The 16,860-nt window shown below is 43.2% G+C and overlaps 2 protein-coding genes across 3 annotated transcripts; one reads left to right on the forward strand and one right to left on the reverse strand.

Annotated features, from left to right (window-relative positions):
* Positions 1-5,581: 5,581 nt before the first annotated feature.
* LOC124284358 (cholinesterase-like) lies at positions 5,582-7,063 on the reverse strand. Its single transcript, XM_046720445.1, has one exon. The coding sequence runs from the start codon at positions 7,061-7,063 to the stop codon at positions 5,582-5,584; it is 1,482 nt and encodes a 493-aa protein (XP_046576401.1).
* A 1,575-nt stretch (positions 7,064-8,638) lies between these two features.
* LOC124284367 (C-type mannose receptor 2-like) lies at positions 8,639-16,099 on the forward strand. 2 transcript variants are annotated; one of them, XM_046720451.1, is made up of 7 exons: positions 8,639-8,711; positions 10,066-10,129; positions 10,508-10,584; positions 11,934-12,005; positions 12,798-12,999; positions 14,208-14,378; positions 15,791-16,099. In XM_046720451.1, the coding sequence occupies exons 1-7, from the start codon at positions 8,700-8,702 to the stop codon at positions 16,048-16,050; spliced, it is 858 nt and encodes a 285-aa protein (XP_046576407.1). In that variant the 5' UTR covers positions 8,639-8,699; the 3' UTR covers positions 16,051-16,099. The 2 variants fall into 2 exon arrangements, with proteins under 2 accessions (XP_046576407.1, XP_046576409.1); XM_046720453.1 differs by lacking the exon at positions 8,639-8,711 and adding an exon at positions 9,892-9,954.
* Positions 16,100-16,860: the final 761 nt, after the last annotated feature.

The following is a 16,860-nucleotide window of genomic DNA, read 5'->3' on the forward strand; positions in this document are numbered from 1 at the left end:
TCCCTGCCTGGCGCTCAGCATTAATGCGTACATCAAGGACGGGTCGGCTCGGAGTCAGTATAATGGGTGGAGTCTACTAATGCCTACAGTGAATAATGCCTACAGTGTTAAATAAACAACTTTACGCACCAGTGCTGCTGATTGCACCTGCCTTCAACCTTTCAATAAAGTGGCATGGTCCTATTTCAAAGTGCACTAATGCCTACAGTATATAGAAAACAGTAACTTTCTATGTTGAGAGACATTTTATTTGGTCATTCATAAACATATGTACATTCATATACATATCTTTCACATTGTTGTCATATTTTTCTTAATTTTCTTAAACTTTATTCATATCTTTCACATAGTAGTTTGTTTTGAGATAAATAAATTTACATAAATAAACATAATCATTTATTTGGATTAAAATGTAATTAAAACTTAATTTGATTCATGATTATATATACATATATACATCTTTCACACAGTCAACTACCACACTCATTAATAAAGTCATTGTGGTAACCAAAAGTAATTTACATGTATACACACAGTTTCACACATTCATCAACATAGTCATTTGGTTTCAAGCTAGCTTGATCAAATATCCTGCAGCAGTCAGGAATTCCAGGGTGTCTTGATACCAGATGTCAGCTGGGCCTTCAGACGAGTGAGTCTCTGGTCAATTTCTGTGTACGTCCTCTTGCGGGTGGGGACGGGCGCCATGAGCCATCTGCACCAGCTTATTTCTCTCCGCTTTCTCCAGCTTCTGCAGAACCTTCACAAGAGCGAAAATGTTCGGGTGGGCTCTCTGGACGGTCTTGTTGAGATGCGAATGCCAACCCTCGAGATGATTGTTCGTCCTTGGGCCGCTGGTGTCGTGGTGATTCCATAGTCCGGCTCGGAACCGTGCATGGTCGTCTACCCAGGTGCTGGTGATGTAGTCCTGGAACTCATCCTTCTGTCCAATGGCAGGGGCGTCGTCCATGACCTCTATCCAGGCATTTTGTACCATGGCCACTGGGAGGAGGGGGAGTGCTGCTGCTCGTCGGACCCATCTGTGGACCTCAGGATCCTGCTGGTAGGCTTCGCTGAAGCCGAGGTTCTGTACTTTCCTCCAGAGAGCCTGGCTGTAGTGGAAATAGCATCCACGGACGTCGCAGTTGGGGAAGACGGTCTCAACAGCGTTGATGGCAGCGATTTCGAAATCCGTCTGGATGACATCAGGCTGAAGGGGCGATCCCGTTGTCTGCTGGATCTTGTCGTTCAGGAGACGTAGCAGGCGTTCATAGGTGCGGCGTTGACGATTCGGCAGTAGACAGAAGACCAACTGGGTCATCTTCCCTCCGACTAGGCCATGGATGACGTACAGCTGATCCCAGAGAGGAGGACAGGAGTAGAAGGTGCCGTCCATGTAGAGGGTGTCCACTTCTTGCAGGAGGGTCAGGCGGTCACTTGTGGCGAAGCAGAGAATCTTGTTAAAATATGGTACTTGTTGGTTCCTGACTGGCGCTCGGCATTAATGGGTACAACAAGGACTGGTCGGCCCGGAGTCAGTATAATGTGTCTGAGTGGGGTATTCATGCTTCACTGCGGCATGGTATCTCAGTGGGCTAGCACTATAAAACCAGGTTCAGTCTGGGCTAGTACAAGCAGCCGCCCATACACATACACACGCATGCACATCGTCATATGAGAGAAATATTCTCAAGCACGACGTTTTCACCTCACCTCAGTGACGACCAAGCGCTACATCTAGACAGTCGTCATAATGACAGTTTGTGTCACTGAGAACATAGAAAATCAGGTTTCTGTGACGTGTATTATTTGAATGGTGACACAGAGCCAGACACAGTGACCTGCATTACGATTCTGGGTATGGTGACACATAGGATCAAAGTATAGTGACCTATATCCTTTGGTAGAGTGACACACAGGGTCAGGTTATAGTGCCTGATCACCCGATCCCGTTAGTCGCCTTTTGTTAGTCGCCGTTAGTCGCATGGGTTACTGAAGATCAATTCTATCCCGGATCTTCACGGGTTGAAAATTATGTAAACGATAATATCGTACATGAAGTATTGTGATGAAATAATGTTAAAATGTCCTCAGAAAATACACATAGTTAGGTCTTTATTAATGGACTCCTTCTAAAGTATAAGTTCAGGACAGCCTTTTGTTGGTAATACAAGCATCCATATGCAACAACTCATCACTCATTTCTGTCAGATTTGTTAGCCATTTTCGCTCAAAGTTACTTTTCCAATATTTATCGATAATCGATCGATATTCATCTGACGAGGATCGATCTCTATGATGTATATCGATAGCCAGCCCTAATGGAAATACACAATCATTACACCATCAGAAAAGCCAATAAAGATTAGATCAGTAATGGAGGGTATCACGACTTCACACCCTCAGCAAAACATATCTGTTTGAGGACACCAGTGAAGAGCTGTGCATGAAGGTCACAACGTTGTGTGGTGACCTTTTAATTAATGTTTGTATGGTTTACAATGAGTTCCTGCGCTACTATCATTGTATTGATAATTGTTCATTGCGTAACTATACATGCAGTTGGGTATAGGCTTACTTTAAAAGTTTAACCATTATTGTCTTGTGACAACGCACGACACAGTGAATCAAGAACAGCCACGCCTGCTCTACTGTGAGTTGTCCAGTAGCTACTATGACGTAGCCAGGACCAGTCACCGGTTAACTGTCTACACAAACTGCAGCTTCATTGACAGAAGGAGCCACATAAGACGGACACCAGTCATAAGCGCCATGATATGAAGTATACGTGTATATGAAGATCTTTGACTGGCGTTTGTGCAGAGTGAGGTCGGCGCCGGTGTAGCGTCTACAAAAGAATATGCAAATCCTCAGATGATGTTAATCTGCCAGCAGCAATCCATGAAACAAATTTACATATAGATAATGCTATATTTATGCTTTATCTCAAAGCAAATTCTTTTAAAAGGTATGAACACGCTGTTCGTATGTCTGGGTGATCTTTAAGAATGGTAATAAATAGGAGTAAATAGTCTTATGTTAAGGTATAAAATTTGACTTACATAAAACCATTAAGTCATATTGATATTACACCTGATAACCCAGGTTAGAATGACCGTAGTCAACCAAGTTAGCGAGACTGACAAACAAACACACTATATTAACGATAGAGATACAGTTTAAGATAAACGTTGTAATAATAATATCACGCTCTGTTGTGAAAAACAGTGAGTCAGTGAGTTTAGATTTACGCCGCACTCAGCAACATTCTAGCTATATGGCGGCGGTCTGTAAATAATCGAGCCTGGACCAGACAATCCAGTGATCTAAAGCATGAGCATCGATCTTCACAGTTGGGAACCGATGACATGTGTCAACCAAGTCAGCGAGCCTGACCACCTGATCCCGTTAGTCGCCTCTTAAGACAAGCATGGGTTACTGAAGATCAATATTCTAACTCGGATCTTCACGGCATTGTGAAAGACAAGTTACCACTTGTGTAAGCATGCAAACGTCGCTGACAGAAGCATATAGCCAGCTGAATGGGAGTAACACCGACAACATCATGTCGAACTACACGTACCGTTAAGGGGGCGGTGGTTAAAGCGTCCGCTCGTCACGCTGAAGATCCGGGTTCGACTCCACACATGGTTACAATGCGTGAAGCCCTTTTCTGGTGACCCCTGCCGCGATATTGCTGGAATATTGCTAAAACTGGAGTAAAACCAAACTCACTCACGTACCGTTAAGTATACAACTTCGAATGTAAGTGTGTCGGGCAACACAGTCACGTGGAACTACACGTACCTTTGTCTTGACAGCTGTTTTCTGGAACCAGAGGTAATATATTGTTGATGAAGTTACACTGTTGATGATGTAGGCGTTGTCTGGTTGCGAGGTCACCGACATCTAAGGTCATGTACTGAGCCTTAGGTTGTTTAAACACTCCCCACGTGCTTCTCGATGAAACGGGCGTATTGGGGTCTCTGAAGTGGTTCAGAATGGGAAACGTTTGAAATAACAAAATAACCAAATGCAACATGATGCTGGAAGCTAGGTTATAAACGTTAAGTTAAATTCTGTTAGATATCGATACTTTAATTTAGGGATTTTGGGTTAATGTCTAATGTTTACGTAGTTGTAAAGTAGAGTTTGTGAGAGAATATCTGAAGATTAGGGCTGTGTATTGGCAAATAAATCGTATTGCATATATTGCGACTTTTGTACCCGTATTCCGATACGGATTGTGATATACTGGGCGCTCCAGTGTTTGACATTGATTGTACATGCAGAGCCTTAAAAATAAATGTTAGATTTGATTTTGAGTGATTTCATTTTCTTTTATATTAGATTTATTGCATGTAAGTATGGTGATCTACCTTCACTTGTTGGCGATCTATAGCCTGTTTTTATATTGTATTGTCCAAATAGTGCTATCAGTTTCCACTTTCCGTTTTTACTTTCCACACTAGTTTTAGTTGTAATTGTGATATTCTAGTTGTTTTACTGTCCTTCGTCGACAGGTTTTTATAGTATACGTATATTCCATTTCAATATCACATATGTTCTCGTCACGATACGGCTGAAATATTGCCGATGTGACGTTAAATAATAACTCACTCACTCACTATTGCATGTAAAGTAAGCTGTTTTGTCAGTTAATTACAATGGAAAACTTCAGTGAGAATGAAAGCCTGTGTGTATCTTTTAAGTTGAACCCAAAACATAATCACAAAACTTCTTATATTTTTATATACCGGTTCTGATAAAAAAACAACATTGCAATACGTAGCCTAACAGTGAATACAGTGACTACGTTTTACTATCTCCGGGTCTGGGTATTAAGCATTGCGATTGACCTAAATCAGTCCCTACCATGGTGATCTACCTTAAGTTACTGGCGAGCTATAGCCCGATTTTAAATTGTGTTGTTTTGAAATGATTTAGCATTTGTCAATGAATTTGTCAATGGACTAGTTTTAATTAATTGGTCATATTTACTTGTTATAGTGTCCTTTGCTGACAAATTTTAATAAGTTTAAATATATTCATTATTAGTTCATAACTTTTTGGAGTCACGATATGGCTGAAATATTGCCTATGTGACGTCACTCACTCACTTTGTGGGTAATAACCCTCGGGACTTAAGTATTGTGGGTGAATGATGTCACCACCAGATATTTCTATGCTATTATAACGTTAATAGTAAATAAATCATTGTCGGAGAGTGTTAAACATTACCTCAAAATCTAAATCCGTCGTGTTATCCGAGCTTCGATCAACCCGAAGCTATTACTAAACTAAAGGGGTGGTGAGTTAGCCGAGTGGTTAAAGCTATGACCCGACATGCCGAAGACGCGGGTTCGATTCCTCACATTGGTACAATGTGTTAAGCCCATTTCTGGTGTCCTCCGCCGTGATATTACTGGAATATTGCTAAAAGCGGCGTAAAACCATACTCACTCACTACTAAACTAAAATAACGCATGGACCGAGCAGCCATTACAAACAACCGTGAGTGTGATCAAAGTTTGACAGAGCGGTGTTTGACCTTTGTTCGACAGTTTGACTGTAGTTCGACTCACCCTGTTTTGGCGAAGTTAGTCCAGTAGGTCATGATACTCCTGCTGAGGTCCACCTCACCCTGATCGAATCCCAGTGCCGCGTCAAGAGGGAGGCCGAAAACCATCTCGAGTTCATACGTATGTGTCGCTCCTATCCATACTGGATATTTGCTGTTGGACTGACGGTGGTTGTAACTGTACATATAGGTATCATTGTGTTCCGAATAGAACGAACAGAATTCGACAGCTCTACATATGAACTCCAGATCATCCCGGATGTTGTTTAGGATCTGTACATAGTTGATAGGGATCAGTGGATCATGCATATCTTCATAGAATAATCTCAAAGCTTCGACTTTAGATTCCGGTCCGGAGAATCTTATGTAGGGTTTCAGGACTTCTAAATACTTTTCCCTGGTCAAACCGTCCCGTGTGAAGTTGGTCATTAGAGGTAACATGAGAACAGTGGACTCATCCTTATTGCAACCCTGTAATATGTTCGTCCTCTTGAACTGACCCGTCATCATCAACGTCCGAGGGTCGTCTGGCAAGAAATACTTGTCTACAACAGGTGCATGAGCTCTTCCTCGGGTCAGGCCTTCCACGAAGGCGGGCGTGATCGCCCCAGACTCCACATTCTGCAGACATTTGAAGACATCAGCGTCCGTACTGTTATTACAGCCAACAAGGGCGGCAAACGATCTGACATATGACCGTGCCGTGTTGTGATCTTGATACACATGGCGACCTAGATTTTGAACGGGAGACCCACTCTCCAGTATACCGTATGTGAACAGGTCACGTGACAGAGGCGACAGAAGGTGGAGACCGACGGAGACTGCACCAGCACTTTCTCCAAATATAGTTACCCTGTCGACGTCACCACCAAAATTGGCAATGTTATCGCTGACCCATTTCAAGGCCATCCTCTGATCCATCAAACCCATGTTGCCAGGCATTGTATCAGGACCCAAGTATCCGAAACCCAAAGGTCCAAGCCTGTAGTTGATGGACACAAGGATCACGTCATTCTCAGCAGCGAGATACTGCCCGTTGTATAAACCCAGTCGATTAGACCCCATGCCCCATCCCCCGCCATATATGAACACCATGACTGCCAGTTTAGAAGCTTGTGTGATGTTCGAAGGCCTCCATAAATTCAAGTAAAGACAGTCCTCGCTGAGGTTGCCTGGAGTCTTACGGTAGTCCTCTGGGAAGCTGAAGATGTCCCTGGGTTGAAGGCAGGAAGGTTTCTCTGTAGTGGCGTTCAGGATCTCTGGATCCCAAGAATCAGGTGGGAGAGGATGTTTGAAGCGGAGGTTCCCTACTGGAGATTTAGCAAATGGTATGCCATGGAACACGTCCACATTTTTGCCAAGAACAGCCAGCGTTGTTCCTCTCAACTGGCCTTGTTTTGTGTCCACCTCTTGCCCATGAACGATATAGACACAGCACATAATCAACACAGCAGTCGCCGAAGATAGTTGTTGTCGCGGCATGTTGTTACGTGGGAAGATAGCGTTGGGTTACTGAAATCAGAATGAAGACTTCGTGGGACAGTGTATCCCCATAAAAGCTGATTTTTCTATAAAAAAAACATTTCTACATGTTTTCATGTACTAGTGATATTTATGACAGTAGTCTATGGCTATATCTTGTATATCATTTACAGAAGGGAATACTACCTGTACTCTCCTTCACTGACGATGAATGACACAGTTTATCAAGAATGCTAGTATCCCCACTCGCTCTTGACTCTACATATTGACCATGTATAAACACGAAAACCAACCTCTGCCTTACTTTGTTACCTTGTTAAGGTAAAACCTCTACCATAAGTTACCTTGGGGACAACGTGAAGGCGAGAGGCTGGGTTTGGAGTATGGAAAATGGACATTTTCATTTCTTGACCTACATTAAGATTGATAAAATTGTTTAAATCGTTTCTTATTCACACCATGTCAGTGTATCCCTCAAATTAAGTCTCAATTTAAGGTAACACTCAACATTTACATTCAAATAACAACTACCAAGCGACTGGAACGAAATTTTAGAATGTTTAAAGAAAACGTCAAGATATGTCCTCACCTGGAACGGGCAGGTATACCGCCTAAAATGGGGTGAACTTTAACTGCGGGAATGTCCTCTGTCATTTGGAGGCTGTGACCCTCGTCCGTACCCTAGGGAAATACCGCAACACCTGGGGACAAAGGAATGTTGGCGGTCGGGCAATCTAATCTCCATCCAGACTCATAATATCAAGACACATGTAATGTACTATGGCATTTTTTAGCCGGTTGGTTGGCTTGTTGTTTAACGCTGCACTAGCAATATTCCAGCTATACTGCAGCGTTCTGTAAATAATCGTGTCTGGACCAGACAATGCTGTTATCAACAGCATGGGCATCATATGTCATTCGAACCTGACCACCCGATCCCGTTTGTCGTCTTTCCACAAGCATGGGTTGCTGAAGACCAACTCTCAGCTTCATTGTATGAACGGTTGTGAGGTACCCTGAAAGCACTGTGTTGTAATTATGCACCTGCGTGGTATCTACATTCTACCCAATAGTTTCCTTGCATTTTTTCAGCAGTATATACGCCAATACTGATTTTCAATGAACGAACCTCGTGTTTTCTAATGGAAAACTCCCCCGATCGAGAAAAGTGCCTTTGCCTCCACTTACGTACAAGGGCACGACACCGTAGCAACAACCGAGTCACAAGACAAACCCTCCAACCAACAACAAACCAACCTACCAGCCAGCCAACCCATTAACTATCTTACCTACCAGTCAGCCAGCCACCAACCCACTAACCGACCGACCAGCCAACTAACCGACCGACCGACCGACCAACCATCCAAACTACTAACCAATCTACCAACCAAGTTACCCACCAACCAGGGAACCAATGAACCATCGATTCACACTCTGATGGGTCATATAACGTATGTGAATCTACACAAAGTATTACCAACAAAAACGGTTTTGCTTTTGCTTTGCGCGTGGCCTATCACGACTATGACCACTGATAATGCACTGGCTATATCCAACTAGATGTTATCTCCAACTTGTACCAGACAGCTGCTGCTTGACCCACAGTCTCCTGGCCGAGATAAGAACTCCTCGCGGTATGGATTACAGTGTAAGGTTTACATACATATTTACCTCTTTAATTTGCTTCCTTTGATCTCCGATGTGTATTATGTGACTCACCTATATTACATATGAGTATCATGTGTGGCCTATGTGTTGACTTGTATGTGTTTTTTGATTGGCATACGTCTTGTTTCATGGTCTTCAATGAAAGACAGTCCATGTGTCAGGAGTCGCAACCAAGCGTTGATAGGCAGACCGTCTGCTGTGTCCTGATCCTGTTGTGTGCATGACTTGTATAACAGGCAACTCGAACAGTATTTCAGTGATATCGGATCAGGTTAATGTATGAGTGAGTGAGTATGGTTTTAGCTATATTCCAGCAATATCGCAGTGGGGGACACCAGAAATGGGCTTCACACATTGTACCCATGTTGGGAATCGAACCTGGGTCTTCGGCGTGACGAACGGACGCTTTAACCACAAGACTACCCAACTGCCCCGTTAATGTAAGTTGAAAACTTTGCAACCCGTAAATCGAACATAGTCCCGAAACAAAAACGATGCATTAAGTTCATTAAACCTATGTCAAGTGAACACCAGAGCGGCAAAGAACCTTAAGTTTCCTTTTCGGGTGGTCAGGCTCGCTGACTCGGTTGACATATGTCATCGGTTCCCAATTATGCAGATCGATGCTCATGCTGTTGACCACTGGATTGTCCGGTGCAGACCCGATTATTTACAGAACCCCGCCATATAGCTGGAAAATTGCTGAGTGCGGTGTAAAACTAAACTCACTCACACACCTTTATTCATGGAGTTGTGAACTGGATGGACACAACCTGCTGATGCTGAGAAAGAAATGGCAACTGTTTCATTACATGTGTTGTGTTCAGGATGGAAGGGGCGAAGGATTTTACAGGCAGCATGGAGCGTTGTCGGCATAAACCAGGCATAGAACCCACGAACCCGACCATGAAAGGCAATTCTGCACGGCATCGTTAAACGTCGGGTTTCTGCCTAATGAGCCAATGTAAATGACGTTATGGATGTTAATAAGTGTACTATAATTGAAACAGACATCTGTCTGATATTTTCATGGTGCATAAATCAGATTTAGGGCCTTGTGAGGGTTAAACATATAAACATATATCGCTTATCACTACACAGTGAACAGACTTCTTGGGAGATACACAGGTGCGTGTGACTCATATCCACTGAATAAACAATGTGAACAAATGATACTGGCATGGTCATGGTTCCCAGCGTCCCCAAGCCAGAGAGAACAGATTGTATGTTGTAAAACACATGCTGATAATGCAACCTTGGTGTGGCGAAGTCACTGGTAATGCTACTTTAGTGTGGATTCAAGGATTCAATATTTCTGGTTCTTCTCTCCTCAGGTCAAGCTGGTTCTGATAGTGGTGGTGCTGCACCAGGCTTCCGCATTGGCGAGGCGAGATGGCAGTAAGTGCTACAGATGTATGTTGGGGGTTCAGTTGAGTTGAGTTGGGCTTTACGTCGCATCGGCATTATTTCAGCCATATAGCGACGAGATCAAGTATTCATTCATAAGCATTCCAAGTACAAAGTCCATGTTAAAAGACATATTATTTGATTACATTATTATCTAAAAACAGAAAAAGTCATACCAAATTTAGAATCGAGCAATTCGCCATTCACATTACATTGATGTAATTTAGGGTTTAGAGTTTTAACTGGAGTGGCAAAACAGAACCAGTATCTTTTAGCGAAATAACCCATGCGTAACGAATGTCGCTGTTTTAATTCATCAATGTTATATTAGGTCTTTCTGCTAAACTCACGTAACATTATTGTTCCCAGGTCTTCGGTGCTTGGAGTGTCATGGAGCCGATTCGCCTCTCGCCTGTAACAAGTGGGCGTTGTGTGGACAGGGAGAGGTAGCTTCCGTAATATCCGGAACCTGGTCCAAACTGTATATCTCTAAAATCTTTGAATCCTAAAATCATAATGGTGGTGGTGGAATTGGGTTTAACGTCGTGCTTGAGAATATTTCGCTCATATGACGACGTGCATGCGTGTGTATGTGTATGTGCGGCTGCTTGTACTAGCCCAGACTGAACCTGGTTTTATAGTGCTAGCCCACTGAGATACCATGCCGCAGTGAAACATGAATACCCCACTCAGACACATTATACTGACTCCGGGCCGACCAGTCCTTGTTGTACCCATTAATGCCGAGCGCCAGTCAGGAACCAACAAATACCATATTTTAACGTGTTTTGGTATGACCTGGTCGGGGATCGAACCCGCGACCTTCCGCTCTCCGGGCGGACGCTCTAACCACTATACCACGGAGGCGGTCCCTAAAATCATAATACTTCCTTGAAATTTCATTAATTTTAGTACGTATGTATCTTCAGTAACCCCTGCTTGTCGTAAGAGTAACGGGATCTGGTGGTCAGGCTCGCTGACTTGGTTGACACATGTCATCGGTTAGCAACTGCTAAGATCGATGCTCATGCTGTTGATTACTGGATTGTCTGGTCCAGACTCGATTATTTACAGACCGCCGCCATATAGCTGGAATATTGCTGAGTGCGGCGTAAAACTAAACTCACTCACTCACTGTTGGCTTGTGTTTTCTTATGGACAGCTCAATATATATGTGTGAGTCCTGCTTGTCCGGGATTGAACGGATAATGTGCAATGCTTTAATATGTTGTCAGGTGAACAATATTTCAATATTACCGTTGAATTGGCAAACAACTGCATATCAAACGCACCAAAACCTTTTTGTGAACATGTTGTCAGGTGAATACATTTTCAGCATTGCTGTGGAACGTTCTTGTTTGCAGCACCGTTGTATGTACGTGTACAAAGATCCACACTCTTTAACATCCCTCGTTAGCTTTCTATGACGGTTCAAACCATGAGTGACCCGTGAAGGTCCGGGCTAGAATATTGATCTTCAGCAACCCATGCTTGTCTTAAAAGGCAACTTACGGGATCGGGTGGTCAGGCTCCCTGACTTGGTTGACACATGTCATCGTATCCCAATACTGTACGCCAATGCTCATTCTGTTGATCACTGGATTGTCTGGTCCAAACTCGATTATTTACAGACCGACGTCATATAGCTGGAATATTGCTGAGTGCGGCGTAAAACAACAAACCAACCCAATCACACTATGGGTACTTCAACAAGCAGGCCAAGCATATAGGTTCGCAAGTCTATACTGCCTTCTGTCTGGCAGGGAGTCTCATGCACCAACATTTCCGTCCCTAGGTCTGCTTCACCCAGGAATTCACCGACAGCAACGGGAACCAGAAATTCCGGATGGGATGTGAGGAAAAGACGGTATGTGGCCATACGACCGTGAACTTTGGTTCATAAACTGTCGTGCAGATGAAAGCCCACAACCATGTTTAGTGAGGGCTGGTAATGGAACCAGCAAGTCATGGTCATTCGATGGTGATGTAGCGTATTTTGTCCATCACTGTTTATTCATATTTATATGGACAGTTTACATTACAGTAAATAAAACAAGATTTCACTAACCGCAGTGGTGGTGGGGTAGCCTAGTGGTTAAAGCGTTGGCTCGTCACGCCGAAGACCCGGGTTCGAATCCCCACAAGGTTACAATGTGTGAAGCCCATTTCTGGTGTTCCCCGCCGTGATGTTGCTGTAATATTGCTAAAAGCAGCGTAAAACCAAACTCAGTCAGTCAGTCACTAACAGCATGAGATTGAATGGTTGACAAAATATGTAACTAGAGAAGTGTTTGTCTATTTTGATCCGCGGCTGTGTCAGTTGCCTACAGCAGTGATATACAGTAATGTAGTTCATAGAGATATCACCGTTGTGTTCTGTCACAAAACTTGACCGTGTTTCGGGAATTGTTCAGATATGTAATGTTTTCATAACCTTTGTAATCTGTGGATCAAATCTAATGTTTAAGCGTAAATTTTCTTTTATCTGTACCTGCCAGTTTAGTTTGTCAAATCATAATATAAACATATTCCCTATCTGTGTGTTTTTGTTTGTACAACGATTGTCTTAGATTCCTGAGAGATTTATAAACTTTAATAAGTCGTTCCGAAATATATTAGAACAACCGTTTCTTTTTTAACATATGTCGTCTTTCAACAGAGATGTGATTTGTACTTGAATGCCGAAGCCGTTCTCGGTATCCTTGGCCGAAGGGAGATAAATGACCTTGACCTCGATGATGACCCTGCAGCCCCTCGACCTTGCTACCAGTGTTGTTCAGGGAGTGACTGCAACGACCGCCTGTGTCTAGATTCTCTAGGGACACAGCCTGGGGTGGGGAACTCAGGAACTGGTGCCCATAGTGAGTGTGATCCGTCAGGGACGATATGTTAGTCTAGTGGTTAAAGCGTTCGCTCGTCAGGCCGAACAACAGGTTTCTGTCCACACATGGTGTAATATGGGAAGTCCTTTTCTGGCTTATCCGCCGTGATATTTATAGAATATTATGAATTCTTAAGCGGTGTAAAGCCTCACTCACTTGCATCCTTCACACAACATTTATTGTCAATTGTGTCATTCTGAGATGACATATGACGTTACAGTTACGTAATTTGGTAGTTTCAGGCCAAGAAAGTTGTGTGGCAAAATGCTCTTTTACTACTTGCCAAAAAAATGAAAAATGTGGATTCGGACATTACATTTCCGGCTTCTGAAAATACATAAATACATTATCGGTATTGTTAAACTAACGTATGCGATTGGACGATTTGGGTACCATGAATCCACTTAGAAACAAACCAATGTGAATTGATAACGTCTATCACCGTATATTTGGCGGAAACATCTCAACCATGTCCAAACTTTAAAGTCTTACTTTCAGGCAAAACAGATCATCAACCAAACCGTTTGTCGTGTAACTTGACTTTCAATTTTCAATCACTGAGTGTCAAGTATTGTCCGACTGTGCAATGGCATATGGGTGGTGCTCTTTGGTGTGATTAATTATAAACTGAAGAGCTATGTAGCTTGGAGGCAATTGTGTTTTGTAAAAACGTTTGGTCTTGCAGTTACTTTTCATTACTTATTGTTAAGGTAATTGTTATTCATTATTTGGTTTAGACTGTGTTATCTAATCGTTTAATCTTGCAAATGAATTGGTGGAGGGACTCTATAGTATTCTTATTTTCAATATTGGTAGTTTGTATTGTTCCGTGTAACACAGTTAAGCAATACCTAATTCAGAAACCTGTTATTCTAAGGGGGCGGTGGGGTAGCCCAGTGGTTAAAGCGTTCGATCGTCACGCCGACGGCCCGGGTTCGATTCCCCACATGGAGACAACGTGTGAAGCCCATTTCTGGTGTCCCCCGCCGCGATATTGCTGGAATATTAATTTGCTAAAAGCGGCACAAAACACACCTCACTCACCCACTCACTATAATCCTATGAATTAAGAAAACAGAGCATTGTTCTGCATGATCTATTACCATTTTGCATCTTGCTTTTTAGCATGATTTTTGTTCTAGAAAATACAGGTGTTGCTTAATTAATGTCCATGTGCATATTGCCAGCGTGTCCCCCGACGTTCATCAGCGGCCCCCACAGCTGTTACTACATCGCCAGCTGGGCAGTCACGTGGGCAAAGGCCAGACAGGATTGCCAGAGGAGAGGGGCGGACCTTGTGTCGGTCAACTCACAGGAGGAACAAGCCTTCCTCGTCACACAACTCAAGCTTATCAACTGTGAGTGTACTGGTATCTGTGGGTGAGGTACTTGGACGCTGGTAACAATGCATTTCAGCTTCAAGTTGACTGAAATCAACACGACACAATTTAATTCGGACTCAGAAAAGTCCAGAAACTCTCCGCACTGTGGCCACTTTCTGACAAATAATTTGACAAAATTAAGCATGCAGTTTGATGAATATCTTTTCAAATTTAAACTCGCTGGTCGGCCCATGGGCGAGACTATTTAGTTTCTCACAGATTTCATGTTTTGGATGTTGTAAATGAATGAATATATGTTAATAAGTATCACGACACATAATTCCAGTAATTTTGACTTAATTCGGCTAATTTAGAGCGATATTAAAAAGTCTCGTCCATGGACTTATAACATTATCACTTTATCACATTATCTGGGCGTTTTACAATTTGCCGAAAGCCACAACACGTGCAGGTAGATTTGCTCTGAACTACGTCAGGGTCATCCAAGACACGAAGTGACAACACGGTGAAGTCATTCTCGGACAGTGCATTTTATAGTGATAAACAGTGTACACTTGTACAGAGTATTTTAACATGTCGTCGTAATCTGTATGCAGGTGCTCAAACATTATAAACATGTCACATTACCATACTACGTACAGTTCCGGTCATCTGTAAAGGTGCTATATACTTCAGCTGATGGAACATGTGTCTGCATCAAATGTAAGACACCCGTGAAGATCCGGGTTAGAATCGATCTTCAGTAACCCATGCTTGTCTCCCCCGTGAAGATCCGGGTTAGAATTGATCTTCAGTAACCCATGCTTGTCGTAAGAGGCGACTAACGGGATCGGGTGTTCAGACTCTCTGACTTGGTTGACACATGTTATAGTATCCCAGTTGCGTAGGTCGATGTTCATCCTGTTGATCACTGGGTTGTCTGGTCCCGACTCGATTATTTACTGCCGACATATAGCTGCATTATTGCTGAGTGCGGCGTTTAACAACATTTCCAGACACCCGAATGGACGCTATCAGATTAGATTCCTTCTCGACTAAAGCGTCAGGCATTAGATGGGATTTGCGTCGATTGATTTTCATGCTGGTGATCACTGGATTGTCTGGTCCAGACTCGATTATTTAAAGACCGCCGCCGTATAGCTGGGCTATTGCTGAGTGCGGCGTAAAACTAAACTCACTCACTCACTCACCAATTTGCGTAGATCGATTTTCATGCTGTTGATCACTGGCTTGTCTGGTCCAGACTCGATTATTTATAGGCCTACGCTCGCACTCACAGTCAGACCCGGTGAATAGTTTGTGTTGATCGTGGTTCATAGTGTCAGCTATTGATATTCTGATCCAGACTCGATTATTTACCAGTGGCCACCATACAGGGGAAAGTTGCTTTGTATGGCGTCAATCACATTTGACGACGTCGGTTTCAGCGACGACTTACCCTTCGTACGGCTACTGGACCGGGGGTTACTATGTGATGGCGCTAGCGGAGTGGCACTGGGTCGACCTGTCCACTACCGCCTCGTACACCACATGGGGGCCGGCTCAACCCACGTCCCCATCCTACCCCTACAACTACCGGATCGGCATGGTGAACCCTATCAAGTACCCGACCTTCTCCGGCTGGGCCTGGGAGAACTATAGCTACACAACTGCTCTCGGGTTTATTTGTGAACGTAGTTTTGTTTGAAGTGTTCAGATTGTGCTGAAGTTGTGTTAATAAAACAGGGAACTATCAATACGTTGATATTATTGAAACTGAGTGTATAAGGAGCATTATAATAGGATACTTATATAGCGCACATATCCACGCAACTAGTACATTCTCAAGGCTCTGGGGTGTTCCCTTGATCAACGGATGTCTTTTTTCTGACATTCTTGATTTTTAACCAACTCAACTCCCTGGGGAGTATTCAACTCATTCAACCTGTTAGAAGCAGCAAGGTATCACACAGCCTCATCCTCACAAGGTACCCATTTGCAGCTGGGTGAACTGGGACACATAGTCACATTATTTTGTCCAATGATACTGCACGTTACTATATCCGCAACTAGGGTTACGCACGTGTTCGTGTGGCCAACATCTGGTCACCTACTATAGGATGAGTGGGTTCTTTTAATTGCACGGGGTTGTGTACTGCACACTAGGGTTTGTGACAACACTGAAAGAACCTGCAAGTAATGTTAGCTCCAAGGTTTTAACAAGTAGGAATCGATCCAGGCACCTTTCGCTTACTCGTCCTTAGACAACTCGCCACCCTGTCCCCTTAAATGAGCACAACGCCACCATGTGAGGTGCAAGATGCTCAGATCTTCCTTGTGAATACACAATGTCATTAACTAAACTGAGTCAAAAAAGAAACTCCACAAAATGTAATTTGAAAAATAATGAATAATTTTTCTCTGATGATACATAAATGTATCCGAAATGGGATCCCTATCTTACGACTCTAGAAAAACGTTACCAAAACCCACTCAAACCCATCCATTCGTCGTGCAA

The sequence above is a fragment of the Haliotis rubra genome, unplaced genomic scaffold (genome assembly GCF_003918875.1).
Source record: "Haliotis rubra isolate DU_JTF1 unplaced genomic scaffold, ASM391887v1 Scf335, whole genome shotgun sequence".
In the NCBI taxonomy this organism is placed as follows: domain Eukaryota; kingdom Metazoa; phylum Mollusca; class Gastropoda; order Lepetellida; family Haliotidae; genus Haliotis; species Haliotis rubra.